Here is a 14,103-nt window from a genome sequence, read left to right as displayed (position 1 = left end):
AGGGATTTTAATATTACTTGGCACAAATGTTTCCCATGATGAGACGATGTGTCATGCGCAAACCCAGTACCCTAGCTTAAAGGTCAAGGTCACACTTTGAGATCAAAGGTCAAGAGGATTTTTTTCCTGTTCGGTCTATAACTTTGTCATGCAAAGCAGGGTTTAGATATCAGTTGGCACAAATATTCCCCTGGTTGAGACAACATGTCATGCGCAAGAACCAGGTCCCTAGCTCTAAGGTCAAGGTCATATTTAGAGGTCAAAGGTCAAATTCAAGAATGACTTTGTACGGACATTTCTTCTTCATGCATGGAGGGATTTTGATGTTACTTGGACCAAATGTTCAACACCATGAGGCACCCTTGTTTTTAGAATTACATCCCTTTGTTGTTACTATAAATAGATTTTATTGTAACTTTTTTATTACTGGCGGTAGAGAAAAATCGAGACTTTTCTGTGGTACAGCATGCATGTTACATCCAATTTTTAGGTGTATTTTGACCTATCTCTACCTGGTAAAGAGTTTCTTGTGGACTTATGTTATTATTATTATTATTATTTTTTTTTTTTTTTTTTTTTTTTTTAAAGATTAATTTCCCTTTGTTGTTACTATAAATAACTTACATGATAACATTTTTATAATCAGCCCAAAAATTCAATATGAAAACAACTGTGGGTTTTTATATATGCACATTTTAATCCAAGTGTGTTGTTATAATGTTATAACATATTGTATATTTTAGTACAAAATTGTTTATACATCATTGACAGATATCAGTTCATCATGTTATACTGCAGTAGAAAAAATTAGGTGCCTTCCAGTAGGGGACTTTGTATTGCATGGCAATACTTCATTCACTTGTTATCACAAGTATAGGACCAGAAAATAGGACATTTAAAAACTTTCAAGGTTAATTAACGTAGAAGACTGTCAGCAGGAACTAAATGTCTTATATGGTAGGAGACTAAATGTCTTATATGGTAGGAGTTCATAAAGTATTCAGTAATCTTTTAGACATTCTTGGATTTGCACTTGCTATCAGTTACTGCTATCAAGTCCAGTCTGCTGTTGTGTTGTGTATTAATCGCGTCTTGTCATTTGTTCAAATGAAAAATATAAATCAAAAGATATCGTGAAATAAATGAAAAAGAGGTAGCATTCTGTTTACAGTCTTACAATAGCGTGCTATTAATTCTTTAAGTCAGCAGCTTGCTCTGGGTCCAATTTATTTGTCTTATTTTCGAAGGAAGCAGATATTAAGATCATGGCCTGGAAGAAATCGCTAATTGCTATGTATACCAAGACAAAATAGTATATCAATCTCAAGTGAAAATTACATGTTGGTAGATTTTATGACCAACTGATCAAAGATTGGTCATTAGCTCGACTATTCGAAGAATAGTCTAGCTATTCTACTCACCCTGGCGTTGGCGTCGGCGTCGGCGTCACACCTTGTTAAGTTTTTGCATGCAAGTACATACAGCTTCATTTAAAGGCATATAGCTTGAAACTTTTTTTTTCTTTTTTTAGGTCAATTACCAACCTCATGGGTCAAGTTCCCTAAAATCTAACATGTATTTGAGCAATTATGCCCCTTTTTGGGCTTAGAAAATTCTGGTTAAAGTTTTTAAATGCAAGTTACTATCTCCAAAACTAATGCAGATATTTAAAATTTAAACTTCACATGGTCTTCGGGGTTTTTTAAAACTAGTTGATAGCACCAAGTCCCATAACTCTGAAACCCTTTATTTTGGCCAAATTATGCCCTTTTGTACTTAGAAAATTTTGGTTAAAAATTTGCGTGCAAGTAAAATACAGCTATTACTAAAAGGCAATAGATTTGAAATTATTTTTTCTTTTCTAGATCAATTACCTACCTCACTGGATCAAGTCCCATAACCGACATGTATTTTGGCCAAATTATGCCCCCTTTGGACTTAGAAAATTCTGGTTAAAGTTTTGCGTGCAAGACATACAGCTATTACTAAAGGCATATTGATTTGAAAATTATTTTCTTTTTCTAGATCAAATTTCCTACATCTCTGGGCCCAAATCCCCTAACTCTGACATGTATTTTGAGCAAATTATGCCCCCTTTGGACTTAGAAAACCTGGTTAAAGTTTTACATGCAAGTTACTATCTCCAAAAAATAAAAGCAGATATTAAATTTAACTTCACATGTTTCGTCGGGGTTATAAAACTAGTTGATAGAATCAAGTCCCATAACTCTGACATGTATTTGGGCAAATTATGCCCCCTTTTGGACTTAGAAAATCCTGGTTAAAGTTTTGCGTGCAAGTTAAACGTTTTTTCCAAAAAGGCATATACTTTGAAACTTATTTTTTCTTTTTTAGGTCAGTTCCCAACCTCACTGGTAGTTCCATAACTTTTTAACATGTATTTTGAGCAAATTTTTCCCCCCTTTTGGGGACTTAAAAAATTTGGTTAAATTTTTAAAGAAGTTACTTTTCCCCAAAACAATGCAGATATTAAATTGAAATTTACATGTTTGTGGGGGTTTTTAAAACTAGTTGATAGAATCGTCCCATAACTCTGACTGTTTTTGGGGCAATTTTTCCCCCCCTTTTGGGAAAATTAGAAAATCCTGGTTAAAGTTTGCGTGCAAGTCTCAGCTATTCCCCAAAAAGGCATATAGCTTTGAAATTATTTATTCTTTTTCTAGGTCATTTACAACTCACTGAGTCAAGTTCCATAATTTTAACTGTATTTTGAGCAAATTATGCCCCTTTTGGACTTAAAAAATTTTGGGTTTAAAAGTTTTAATGCAAGTTCTATTCCCCAAAAAAAATAATGCAGAATGGAATTAAAATTAACATGTTTTTGGGGGGTTATTAAATAGTTGATGCATCAAGCCCCAAAACTCTGTATGCATTTTGGTCAAATTATGCCCCGTTTCGAACTTAAAAAATCTTTTGATTTTTTAACATTTTGGGTAAAAATTTTCCTGCTTCTGTGACATATTTCAAAATAGTGGCTTGGCTGGCTTACGGACGCCTTTTTTTAAGTCAGGGATGGGTTTAAAAATTTGAGACAGAAAATTTGGTAAATCTTGATACTTTAAAATTTAAAAAATGTAGGTTTTTGGGGCATCTGTTTTAGGGAATTCCCTTTTGTTCATGGTCAAAAAATGTTTTGTAGCTTCCCAATGCAGCACCATGTAAAGTTCTTCACTTTACTGTGGTCCCTTCAGAGCTAAAAAAGAAAAATTTTTAAAATTTCCTTCTTGGGAAAAGTTTGCCCAGCCCTTAACAAACCCCCTTGTTTTGCCTCATATTCTGAGCCTAAAAATTTGAGGCCCCCACTAGGGTTGGGTTTCAATGAATTGGGTAGGAAAATTTTAAAAAAAATATTCCCCAAACATTTAAGCCAGGTTTTTTTAAAGTTTTTTTTTTTTTTTTTAAAATTTCGTGGTTATTTATATATAAGCTTTTTATTTTTTGCTTTTGTGGTTGATACCCCCCATTTTTTTCAAGGAGGTCTTTGGAAAAATTTTTTGGGGTTTGGGACCAGAGTATATTTAAATGCTCAGTTTTTAAGAAAAAAAAACTTCTCAGTAGGTAAGATTAGGTTAGGTTTTTGCAGAAAAATTAAGTGCTCCCCTACTAAGTCTTTTCATTATGGGTCACTGTGATCAAATTTGGGGATGCTACATTTGCCGTTAGTATCAATTTAAAAAAAAATTGAGAGAAAAAAACAGCATCATGTTGCAATAAACGAATAATTTTTTGATACATTACTTTTTTGTAAAGAACGAAATTAATATATTTTGTGTAATCATTTTAAATTATTAATATAATTTTCTAAAAGATATGCATATTGTGTCTCATGGTGCTATGTCTGATTGGCAAAGCAAAGTGCTTCAGGGACACAACATTTTCCGTGAAATTTTTTACATTCCCTAGAACATTTTTTAGTGAGCATTTCTTTGCTACCATATTACAAGCTTACTCTCATTTTCAGGAGTTTTGTTATTGATAGCTATACTTGACGGGGATTTTTTCCTAAAATAAAAAAAAAAATAGTAAGAAGGAATCTTAAATAAAATTTATTTCTTATTGATTTCGGGGAAAAAATTCCCGGGGAAAACCTTTAAATTTTATCCTCGACATTTTTTAGGGAAGGACCCCTAGGTTTCTGTCAATTTTCTGTTTGGGTTAACCCAAGCGATTTGTTTAGCAATAAGGGTTTGGTAACGCCACTACGGGAAAATAGTTCCAATTGTCAGTATTTGTACAGTTTATGCTTCTTTGTAAAAATTTTTTTTTTAAGAAAAAAACAAATATTTTTACCAATAGATTTATTTTATATATTTTGTTGTTGGTTTTAAGCACACATTTTTGAGCTTAAAAAAAGATCAGTTTTTTTAATTTTTCGTTTTCTTTGAAATTTTTAAAAAAAATTTGGAGTGTTTTTTTAAAATTTGTTGGAGTGAAAACGTTGAAGATAAAGAAAACAAAATATGCAGGCCAACGTGTAGGCACAGAGAAAATTTAGTGAATTATATTGTGCATGTGTTGAAAAAAGTTGGAATTTTAGAGAGTTTTCTAAGTGAATAAAAGTGTTTTACATAACAATAGATGTGCAATTATATTATATTTATATGATGTAGATATCACAACAAAAAAATAGCAGCTGCATATAACTGTGTTGGACAGCTGTTTTAAAGTGATCCATTTTGTCATTGTTTTTACTTAGGATACTGAAAAGGTAAGTACCCTGAAACTGTTCATTAATCCAGTTTAAAAGATTTTTGGCATGGAAATTATTTACCATTCTGTGTATTAACTCCTCTTACCTTTGTAGAAATTTGATTAGAGATAATAAAAATAATAAAATGGAAAAACCTAACGAATAATAAAACTTAGGAAATGATCCCAACTTACCCAAGAAGTCTAATTACCTATTCTTAACACTATTTAGAGAAATTGGTCCCAGTTAAGCTAGGTCAGAAATTCAAAGCTAATTTTGTTCAACATTCCATAATTTCTTATTAATATGTCACGAAGAGGTAAAAGGCTATTTAGAAGAATTAAATGAAAGCAAGCACTAGAAAAATTGAAAGGAGGGTTTATTACCTGTAACCTGCAAAATTTATCTTTGATTCACCTGTTTCCTAACAATTTTTTTCCTTTATTAATATAATATTAAGCACAAATCAGCAGTTACGACTTTGTAAATGGATTGTTACAAACTTTCGGGGAATCTTCAATTTAAGTTAGCATAAAGCAAACTTGGGAAAAAATTTCATTTTTTTTTTCAAAATTTCCCGTTTTCCCCCTTTTTTTATAAGGGGAAAACAATACTTTTTTGGCCTAAAGATGACTTTTTTTAAAGAATTTTAGAAAAACAAAAAGTCCTATCCATCACGAGATTTTAATTAAAAAATGTATAATTTTAGTGGATTTTGCAGACAAAAAAAACCTTGTTAAGATAAGGTTTTAAAGGCCGTATTAAAAAAAAATGAAAGGCAAGGTTTTTCTTTACTGTTCATGTTTCCAGTTTTGTGTAGAATCAGCAAATTTAAGATATCTTCATGATTGTACTCCACACATTCACAATACATGCAAGAAATATGTATTTCCTTTTTCTGACATTAAATGGTGACACAGGTATTGAAAACTATAACAAAATTGATTTAAATGTTAAAATAAAATTTTGTAGTTAAAGGACATTTCATTGATTGTCTTGAGTCACAGGTACATTATGCTGTTTGCAGAACTAGCAAATGTTACCCGTGTTAAATATATATTTCACAAAAAGGATTGAAAATTAAATTTTCATGAATGAAAAGATTCCTGTTTGCAAAATAAAATCCTTTTATTTAGTCTTCAAGCATTCAGTTCGTCAAATATAAATGTGATATTGTGCGTTTTTACTTTAGTATTTAATGAAATAAAATTGTTAATATTTTTTAAGTAATGAAAAAGACGAAACCAGTTTTTTTAAAAACAAATTCCCTTAGTCTTTAAATAGAATATTTTGGGGCCCCTGTTAGCTTCCATGGTGCTGTATGTCTATGAAAAAAAATTAAGCTGCAAATTTTCCCGGGCAAGATATCGGGGACAAAATCTTTATCAGCAACTTTGTTTCAAATTTTGTAAACAATTGAAAAAACTTTATAAACTGCATTTCTTCTTTGCATTGTTAACTAATTCAATGGGCAAGACTTGAATGGTTAGCTCATCTTATGTGGAGTAAGAACTGAATTAGGGTCAGCATGAATGGTTAGCTCATAATTTTAGCACATGACTGAATTAAGGACCGTTGAAGGTTAGCCAGTAATGGGGCCCAAGACTGAATTTGGGCCAAATAAATGGTTGTCAGTAAGTGGAGTACGGACTGTTAGAAACATAAATGGTTGTCAGTGTGGAGCGAAGACGGATTTGGGACCAAATAAAAGGTTAGTCAGTAAGGGAGTACAGGACTGATTAGACCAACAAAATGGTTAGCCAGTAAGTGGAGCACAAGATGAATTAGGGGGCCCAAAATAAAAGGTTAGCCCCGTAAGTGGAGCACAGGGTGGATTAGGGACCAACAAAATGGTTGCTCAGTAAATGGAGCACAAGCTGAATTAAGGACCGACAGAAGGTTAGCTCATAAGTGGAGACAGGATAATTGGGCCAACATGAATGGGAAGTCCGGAATGGAGACGGGCTGAAATTTGGGACCGCATGAATGGTTAGTAGTAAGTGGGCACATGACTGAATTAGAGCCAGTATGAAAGGTTAGCTCGTAAAATGAGCAAAATGAATTAGGGACCAACATGAATGGATGTCAGTAAATGGGCACAGGGCTGAATTGGGACCAGCATGGTGGTTAGTCAGGGAAGGGGAGCACAAACTGAATTAGGGCCAGCATGAAAGGTAGCTCAGTAAGTGGAGCAAATCTGAAAATTTGGGACCCAAAATGAATGGTTAGTCAGAAAGTGGAGCACAAGATGAATTAGGGGCCACATGAATGGGGTTGCTCAGTAAGTGGAGACAAGACTGAATTAGGGACCCGCATGAATGGTTGGCTCAGTTAGTGGGACAGGATGAATAAGGGCAAAAATGAATGGTTAATCAGTAAGTTTGGTGAAGACTGAAAGGGGCCAAAATTTGTTGGCTTTTTTGGTGGAGAACAAAATGAAAAAGGGGCCAGCATGAATTTTTGGCTTAGTAGTGGAGAACAAAAGAATTAGGGGCCCCTATGAGATGGTGGTCGTAGGTTGAGCACAAGATGAATGAGGGGCTTTCAAGCAAAAGTCCGGTTAGATCGTGGTTTTTTTTTCTGTGACAATTTGACTGAATGTTTTGTCTGAAGCACTGGTTCTCTGTCTGTGTTGAGCTTGTTGAAGAGAAGAAGGAGTATAGTTAAGAAACGGTGACACTGGTTAGTTTAACTGATATCTGTTTACAAATGTTTTATCAAACCAGTATCTAACAAACAGAAGAAACAAAATTGATGACCAATAGAAATGTTAAAAGACTTCCCAATTTATCTTGTCCTGCCTTTATCAATTAAGAACTTGTTTTGGTACTATATTTGCAGAGTTGAGGATCATGATTTTAGAAATAACAGTGCTTGAAAAAAAGTAAAGGAGACAGTTTTTTTGTATAAACAGCTTAATCAAATAGGGTTGTTTTAAACAGAATTTTAAATAAAGTTGAACCCCATGCAAAAGGATAAAACACTTTTAGAAATGTTTAGCTTGTTTTTGAATGTGTTCAAGAATGTCAGAAAATTTTAAGTGTCAAAAACATTTAAGTCTTTTTTTTAAAAGTTTAAATGGCAAAATTTTTTAAAAAACAAACTGTTCTTAAAAAGTTTCGTTTAGTTCAAGAACAGTTTTATGACAAGAACTTTGTTTTAGGAACAGTTGTCCCGACTTGTTCCCAAAATTAGTTTTTGACCTTCTCTTGAGATGAAACTGTAACATTTTTAAGAACAGTTCGAGAACTTTGTTTCAGGAACAATTGTCCTAGAATTGTTCCTAAAATATAGTTTTTGAACGTTAATTCAGTTCAAAGGCCCATGCAGAACTTTTTTAAAATATTTCAAGGACCTTTTTAAGAAAATTTCAGTGTCTAAAAGTTCTTAATGTGCAAAAAAAGTTTTAAAAAAACCCTCAAGACCAGTGAAGAAAAAAGCTGTTTATAAAGGTTCATAGGTGCAAAAATTGTTTATAAAAAAAACTTAAGGACCCTATAAAGAGCATAAAAATTTTAACATGTGCAAGAATTAGTTTATAAGAAAAACTTTAAGGGGCAAATGAAGAACACCCCAAAGCTCCAAAATGTTAATGTGAAAAAAATTGTTATCAAACCATTTCAGGGAAAAAATGAAGGACCCCCAAAAAATTTTAAAAACTGTTCTGGATATGTTTAAATTGTTTATAAAAACATTTTTAAGGGAAATTTAGTTTTTTTAATGTTCTTAAAATGCTTTTTTACTTCTTTAAGGACGTATGAACACAAGGACTTTTAAAAAATTCGAGAAATGTTCTTTTAAAAAAGTTTTGAAGTTCAAGAAAGATGTTCTTACTAGTGGTTTCAGTTGCAGTTCTATTACAATTTTGCAAAGTTCTTGAAAGATCTTAAACTAAGAAAATCATTCAACTGGGAAGTCAGGTTTCTGCTCTTTTTACCCCACAGGGGGTAATCTCCCGGTAATTGAGAAGTAACATAGCTTCAGTTTTTTACAGAAAAAGGGACTTAGGCCTTGGTGTTTTAGACATTTACCCACTTTTTCTAGGATATCTGCCCATGTATTTACAAACTTTGCTGGTGTCATGGTTATTTTCTCCAACCCCTGGGAGGCTTATATTTTCTTTTTTTCTGGTTTTCTTGTTCAACAAAAAATTCTGTGTAAAAAGATTCCTGTTTCTGCTTAATACGGGAGGGTTTTTCAGTGGCACTTAACTCATTCACATACATTTTGTCTAAATTATAGTCTTTAAAACATATAACCGCTAGCTTGTATACTATAAAATTTCCAATCTCTCTGTTATACACATTCATTTGAAAGACAAAGTTTTCATTTTACAATCAATTTCTAGAAAGTTGTCATAAATTTATATTTTGCCTGTCATTTTCGTCTGTTGGAGAAACTTTTCCTTCAAGATAATGATCCCTTAGACCTGTTTTTGGAATATATTAAAAAGACTGTTTCTAAAAAGAAAAAAAAATTTTTTTTTCGATTGTCTTGGGGAAAATGGCACAAAATTAGGGAAAAATTTTTTCCCCCAAGATACTGATTGCTGTGACACAAATTTAGACAAAAAAGTTGGCAAGTCTTGGGGGAAAAGAATCATTTACTTTTTTTTTGTCAATTTTACAGATTTTTAGAATTTTTATTTTTTTTTTTCACAAGATTTTACAGAAATTACTGTTATTTCTATCCCTATTTTATAACCACTGTTTATACACAAGAATTTTTATTTTCTACATATTTAAATTTGAATGAGATAAATTCTGTTTTGCAATCAGATTTTTTAAGTTTGTCAAAATTTTTATTTTTAATCGTTTTTTCCCCAAATTTGGGGTTTTTGGAGATAATGCCCGTTAGAGTGTTAAATGAACTATATAAATTTTGTTTGTTTCTATGCAAAAATTTTGTATGAAATGTCATGGAAAAAAGAGTATGAATTTAGAAGAATTTTCCCTCTTGGTGATACTAATCGTTTTTGACACAAATTATAGTCAACAAGTTGGCTTGTGTCTCTGGGAAATGAAGCATTTCTATTGAATTAAGATGTTCACTCAAGACCAGTTTTCTGCATAGGAAGGAACTAAGTAAAAAAAATATTAACCGCCCAAATGATGATTTATAGCCCAAGATAAAAAAAACAAGTGCTTGGCTATACTGAAGTCTGGAAAGGGGGGAAACCCCGAGTTATCAAAAAAAATGAGCCGCCCCCCTTTAGAAAAAACCCAAAATAAGGCTTTTGGACCAGCATGGTCCACACAAGTGCGCATCCGCGCAGTTGGTCAGGATCCAAGCTGTTCGCTAACGGTGCCCCTAAATGCAATAGGCTTTGAAAGCGAACAGCATGGATCCTGACCAGACTACGTGGATGCGCAGGCTGGTCTGGATCCATGCTGGTCGCAAAGCAACTATGTTGGTTTTCTCATGGCGCGGCACAAATGAAGATTAATGTGAAATAATGAGTTGAGCTGTACTGGCAGAATTTTAGATACTTATTGTAATAATGACATGTTTTAGAAGATAATAGTAAGTGCGAGGTTGGCAGTTGCCCTAAACGCATTTAAACCCCCCAGTTTCCTTTACATAGGTTACTGACCATTCCAAGGCAGTGCCCCTATTTTCCAGAACATTTGTTAGGACAGACAACTCTGTATAACGTGCTATTTCTGGAACAATGGCTAGGACAGACAACTCTGTATAACTTGTTATTTCTGGAACATTGGTTAGGACAGACAACTCTGTATAACTTGCTATTTCTAAAACATTGGCTAGGACAGACAACTCTTTATAACTTGCTAGGCTAAGACAGACTACTCTGTATAACTTTCTATTTCTGGGACATTGGCTAGGACAGACAACTCTGTATAACTTGTTATTTCTGGAACATTGGCTAGGACAGACAACTCTGTATAACTTGCTATTTCTAGAACATTGGCTTGGACAGACAACTCTGTATAACTAGCTAGGCTAAGGCAGACAACTCTGTATAACTTGCTATTTCTGGAACATTGGCTAGGACAGACAACTCTGTATAACTTGCATTTAACAGAACACTGGGTAGGACAGAGAACCCTGGATAACTTGCCATTTCAGGAACAATGGCTTGGACAGACAACTTTGTATAACTCGCATTTCGTTAGGATAGACAACTTCATATAACTTGCATTTCCCAGAACATTGGGTTACTAAGGACAGACAACTCTATATTACTTGCTATTTCTGGAACATTGGGTAGGGCAGACAACTCTGTATAACTTACTATTTCTGGAACATTGGCTAAGACAGACAACTCTATTTAACTTACTATTAATGGAACATTGACTAAGACAGACAACTCGGTAGAACTTGCTATTCAGAAACATTTGCTAGGACAGACAACTTTGAGTAATACTATTCCTGAAACACTGGCTCAAACAGACAACTCTGTATAACTTGCTGTTCCCATAACACTGGCTAGGACAGACAGTTGTGTATAACTTGCTGTTCCAATAACCCTGGCTAGGACAGACAACTGTGTATAACTAGCTGTTCTCATAACACTGGTTCAGACAGACAACTGTGTATAACTTGCTGTTCCCATAACACTGGTTAGGACAGACAACTGTGTATAACTTGCTGTTCCAATAACACTGGTTAGAACAGACAACTCTGTATAACTTGCTGTTCTCATAACACTGGCTAAGACAGACAACTCTTGTATAACTTAAATACTATTGATAAATGGTGTTGAATCTAAATTACAAAAACACAAAAACTGACAAGTTCACTTTTGCTCTATTGAGAAGGTCTTTTTTTCAGAATTTACTTGAACTTTCCCAAAAGTCTGCAATTTAAACCTTTTTACCACTAAGTCAATGGATCAACTAAAAATTGCACCATGATCATGCATTCATACAATCGGTAACGATTATAAAGATCAAGCACTTTAATTATTTGTAGGCCTATGACTTGAAAAATCTGGGGCGTTTTTTTTGGTCAAAGATTAAAGAACTAAGTCAATAAGTCTGTGTTACACTGTTTTTGATATTTGTTAAGTATGTCCAACTATATTATGTAGCATAGCTCTGTAAATGAGACGGGAAGGGAACTGATTCATTAGGCTAAACTACTAACGGACTTCTAACATTCATTTATACCCAAATCAGTTCATCAGAGCTAAAAGGTTTTAGAAAAAAATATATCAGATATTAGATGATATTATAGTGCCTGTACTTAAAAGTACAAGATTTTCAGACACCATTTGGCTGTACTTTGACGAGCATTTCCCCAAGGAATATGTTTTAATCGTGATTAATTAATATGTAACCTAGGTATACTCTCTCACCATTAGAAAAAATTACAGCAAACAAACTGTCACTCCATTAGCTCGACCCTTAATTGACAATAAAATTCCCTTACTGTTTGTAGTCTTATTTTCCAATATATGAAGCTATGAAGCAAGTTGAAAATTTTCATAATTGATATGCCAGAAAATCAGTTGACATAAAATGGCTATGAAAAAGGGAGGTAATCATAATTACAAACTTCAGATTTCTTTTTTACTTATATTCTGACAAATTCCAAAGTTCCAGGCAAACTATTTCCTAAGATTTAAGAAATCCTTTGCACATCTTAGTTTTGGTTTTCAACTTTTACTGAAAACAAACATTTTGAGCCATAAGACAGCATGCACAATTGCCTCCCCTGTTTTTGTCATAAATGGGCTGTAAGTCACCTCTTCAGACTACATTGGATAAAAAAAGTTCGAAGATGTATGCAGATTATCCATGCGTTTTGCATGATTACCTAACTGGTACCATTAACATACAGTAGCTAGAAATGGTTTCTCTAATACAGCTAATAGAATGTTTTTCAGTTCTTGCCTGCCACTTACTGCATAGTTGCATAACATTCTAAATGCTAAATCCATTTCTCCAGATTTTTGTAGTAAATATGATGGTGAGTTCATGTATGTGTGTTCCAGGTAGATAATATAAAAGAAAAAGATTTTAAGAAGCAGTGTCAGAGCTTTGACTCTACAGGAAAATAAACTGTTTGTTTTATTATTCCCCAAAAGAGGAACATAAATTAATATTTTCAGCTTGTGTCTTACGACCTAAGTTTGCATTTGAAAATGTTATGAGCGAATAAACATTATATACGTGCTTAAAGGTTTTTTTATCGTCTGCTTTTATATATAGTTCAATATGTTGCTTATTGCAGGAGAGACAGGACCAGGAAGCAGAGTTCCAGCGTGAAACACGTGAAGCCAGTATTGACAATCTCCCGCCACCTCCAGAGATTACAGCTAGCACTGAGAATCTTGCCGATATAGAGCTTGAGACCTTGCCACCACCTCCCAGTGGTGAAGAGGCAACTGTTACAGTACCACCTGAGTTCATCCCACCACCTCCACCACCACTGCCACCGACTGGAGTTCCAGCTCTGCCCCCAGTTCCTGCAATAGCAGATCCAAACCGCGGACGTCCCTTACCCCCTCGTCCACCAGAGAGGAGAGACAGCCACCTCTCAAAAAGAGGGTCTCAAAGGGGCAGCTCATTAACCTCTTTAGAATATCAAGAAATCCAGAATGCTATAAACGAGATTGAAAGTATAGAATTTGACTATGCTCCAAAACCCCCTGTTCTTCCACCCCCACCCACTATACCAGCACCTCCTTTACCTCCAGGTGTAGAAATGAGCCAACACGCTAAAGAAAAACTTGCCAAGAAACAGAGCCTGACAATAGAAGTGCCAGATAATGTGAATCAAAACAAACTTCAAGTGCAGGGTCCATCTAATGTAGAGGCATTATCTCCAAAAATGGAGGAGAAATTGCATAATCTGCTAGAGGGACCAGAACAGACTTCAACAGAGGAGAGCTTGATTCCAAATGGAAGAACCCCAATGACTCCTCCTACCCCAATGAGCCCTGTGTCAGATGGAGGGGGAGAATTTGGAGAGGTGTATGACATGTTGGACTATGCTGAGAAATATTTCAATGATCATCCGAAAGATATAAGTGGTACACTGATGAGGAGCTTAAAAAAGAGACATTCACAAGATGTAAGTTCAACTTTATTTGATTTTTAACTTGACAGTTCAAAGAAAATACAGCTATTGCACTCACCCTTGTTTTTGTTTTTTTGACTTGGCTCATGCATCACGTTTTGGTTAGGTTTGGTATGTAAGTTGTTCTCATTGTCCATTAATGGGAATTGAATGTAACTTCACACACTTGATCACAGTGATAATCTGACTCGGTTTCATAACTCTACTTTGCATTTTGACAAAGTTATGCCAATTTATAGACATCTGCATTCATTCATTTAACTTACTTTAGTGACAAGGCTTTAGAAGAGTCAAGCATTGCTGTCCTTCAATAGCTCTTGTTGAGTTAAAACTTGAACTTTGAG

At 34.1% G+C, this 14,103-nt stretch overlaps 1 protein-coding gene across 5 annotated transcripts in view; it reads left to right on the top strand.

The window, feature by feature from the left end:
- The window catches only part of LOC123540295 (myosin-VIIa-like), a 203,365-nt gene that overhangs the window by 148,489 nt on the left and 40,773 nt on the right, over positions 1-14,103 (top strand). For 4 of the 5 annotated variants that reach the window (XM_045325211.2, XM_045325189.2, XM_045325193.2 and 1 more), the window contains exons 19-20: positions 4,718-4,729; positions 12,911-13,753. In XM_045325211.2, coding sequence (XP_045181146.2) covers positions 4,718-4,729; positions 12,911-13,753 — 855 coding nt within the window. The remainder of the gene's footprint in view (positions 1-4,717; positions 4,730-12,910; positions 13,754-14,103) is intronic. The other variant, XM_045325202.2, reaches the window with a different exon arrangement.

This window comes from Mercenaria mercenaria, chromosome 1 (genome assembly GCF_021730395.1).
Source record: "Mercenaria mercenaria strain notata chromosome 1, MADL_Memer_1, whole genome shotgun sequence".
NCBI lineage: Eukaryota > Metazoa > Mollusca > Bivalvia > Venerida > Veneridae > Mercenaria > Mercenaria mercenaria.
This window is presented reverse-complemented; position numbering and strand designations above follow the sequence as displayed.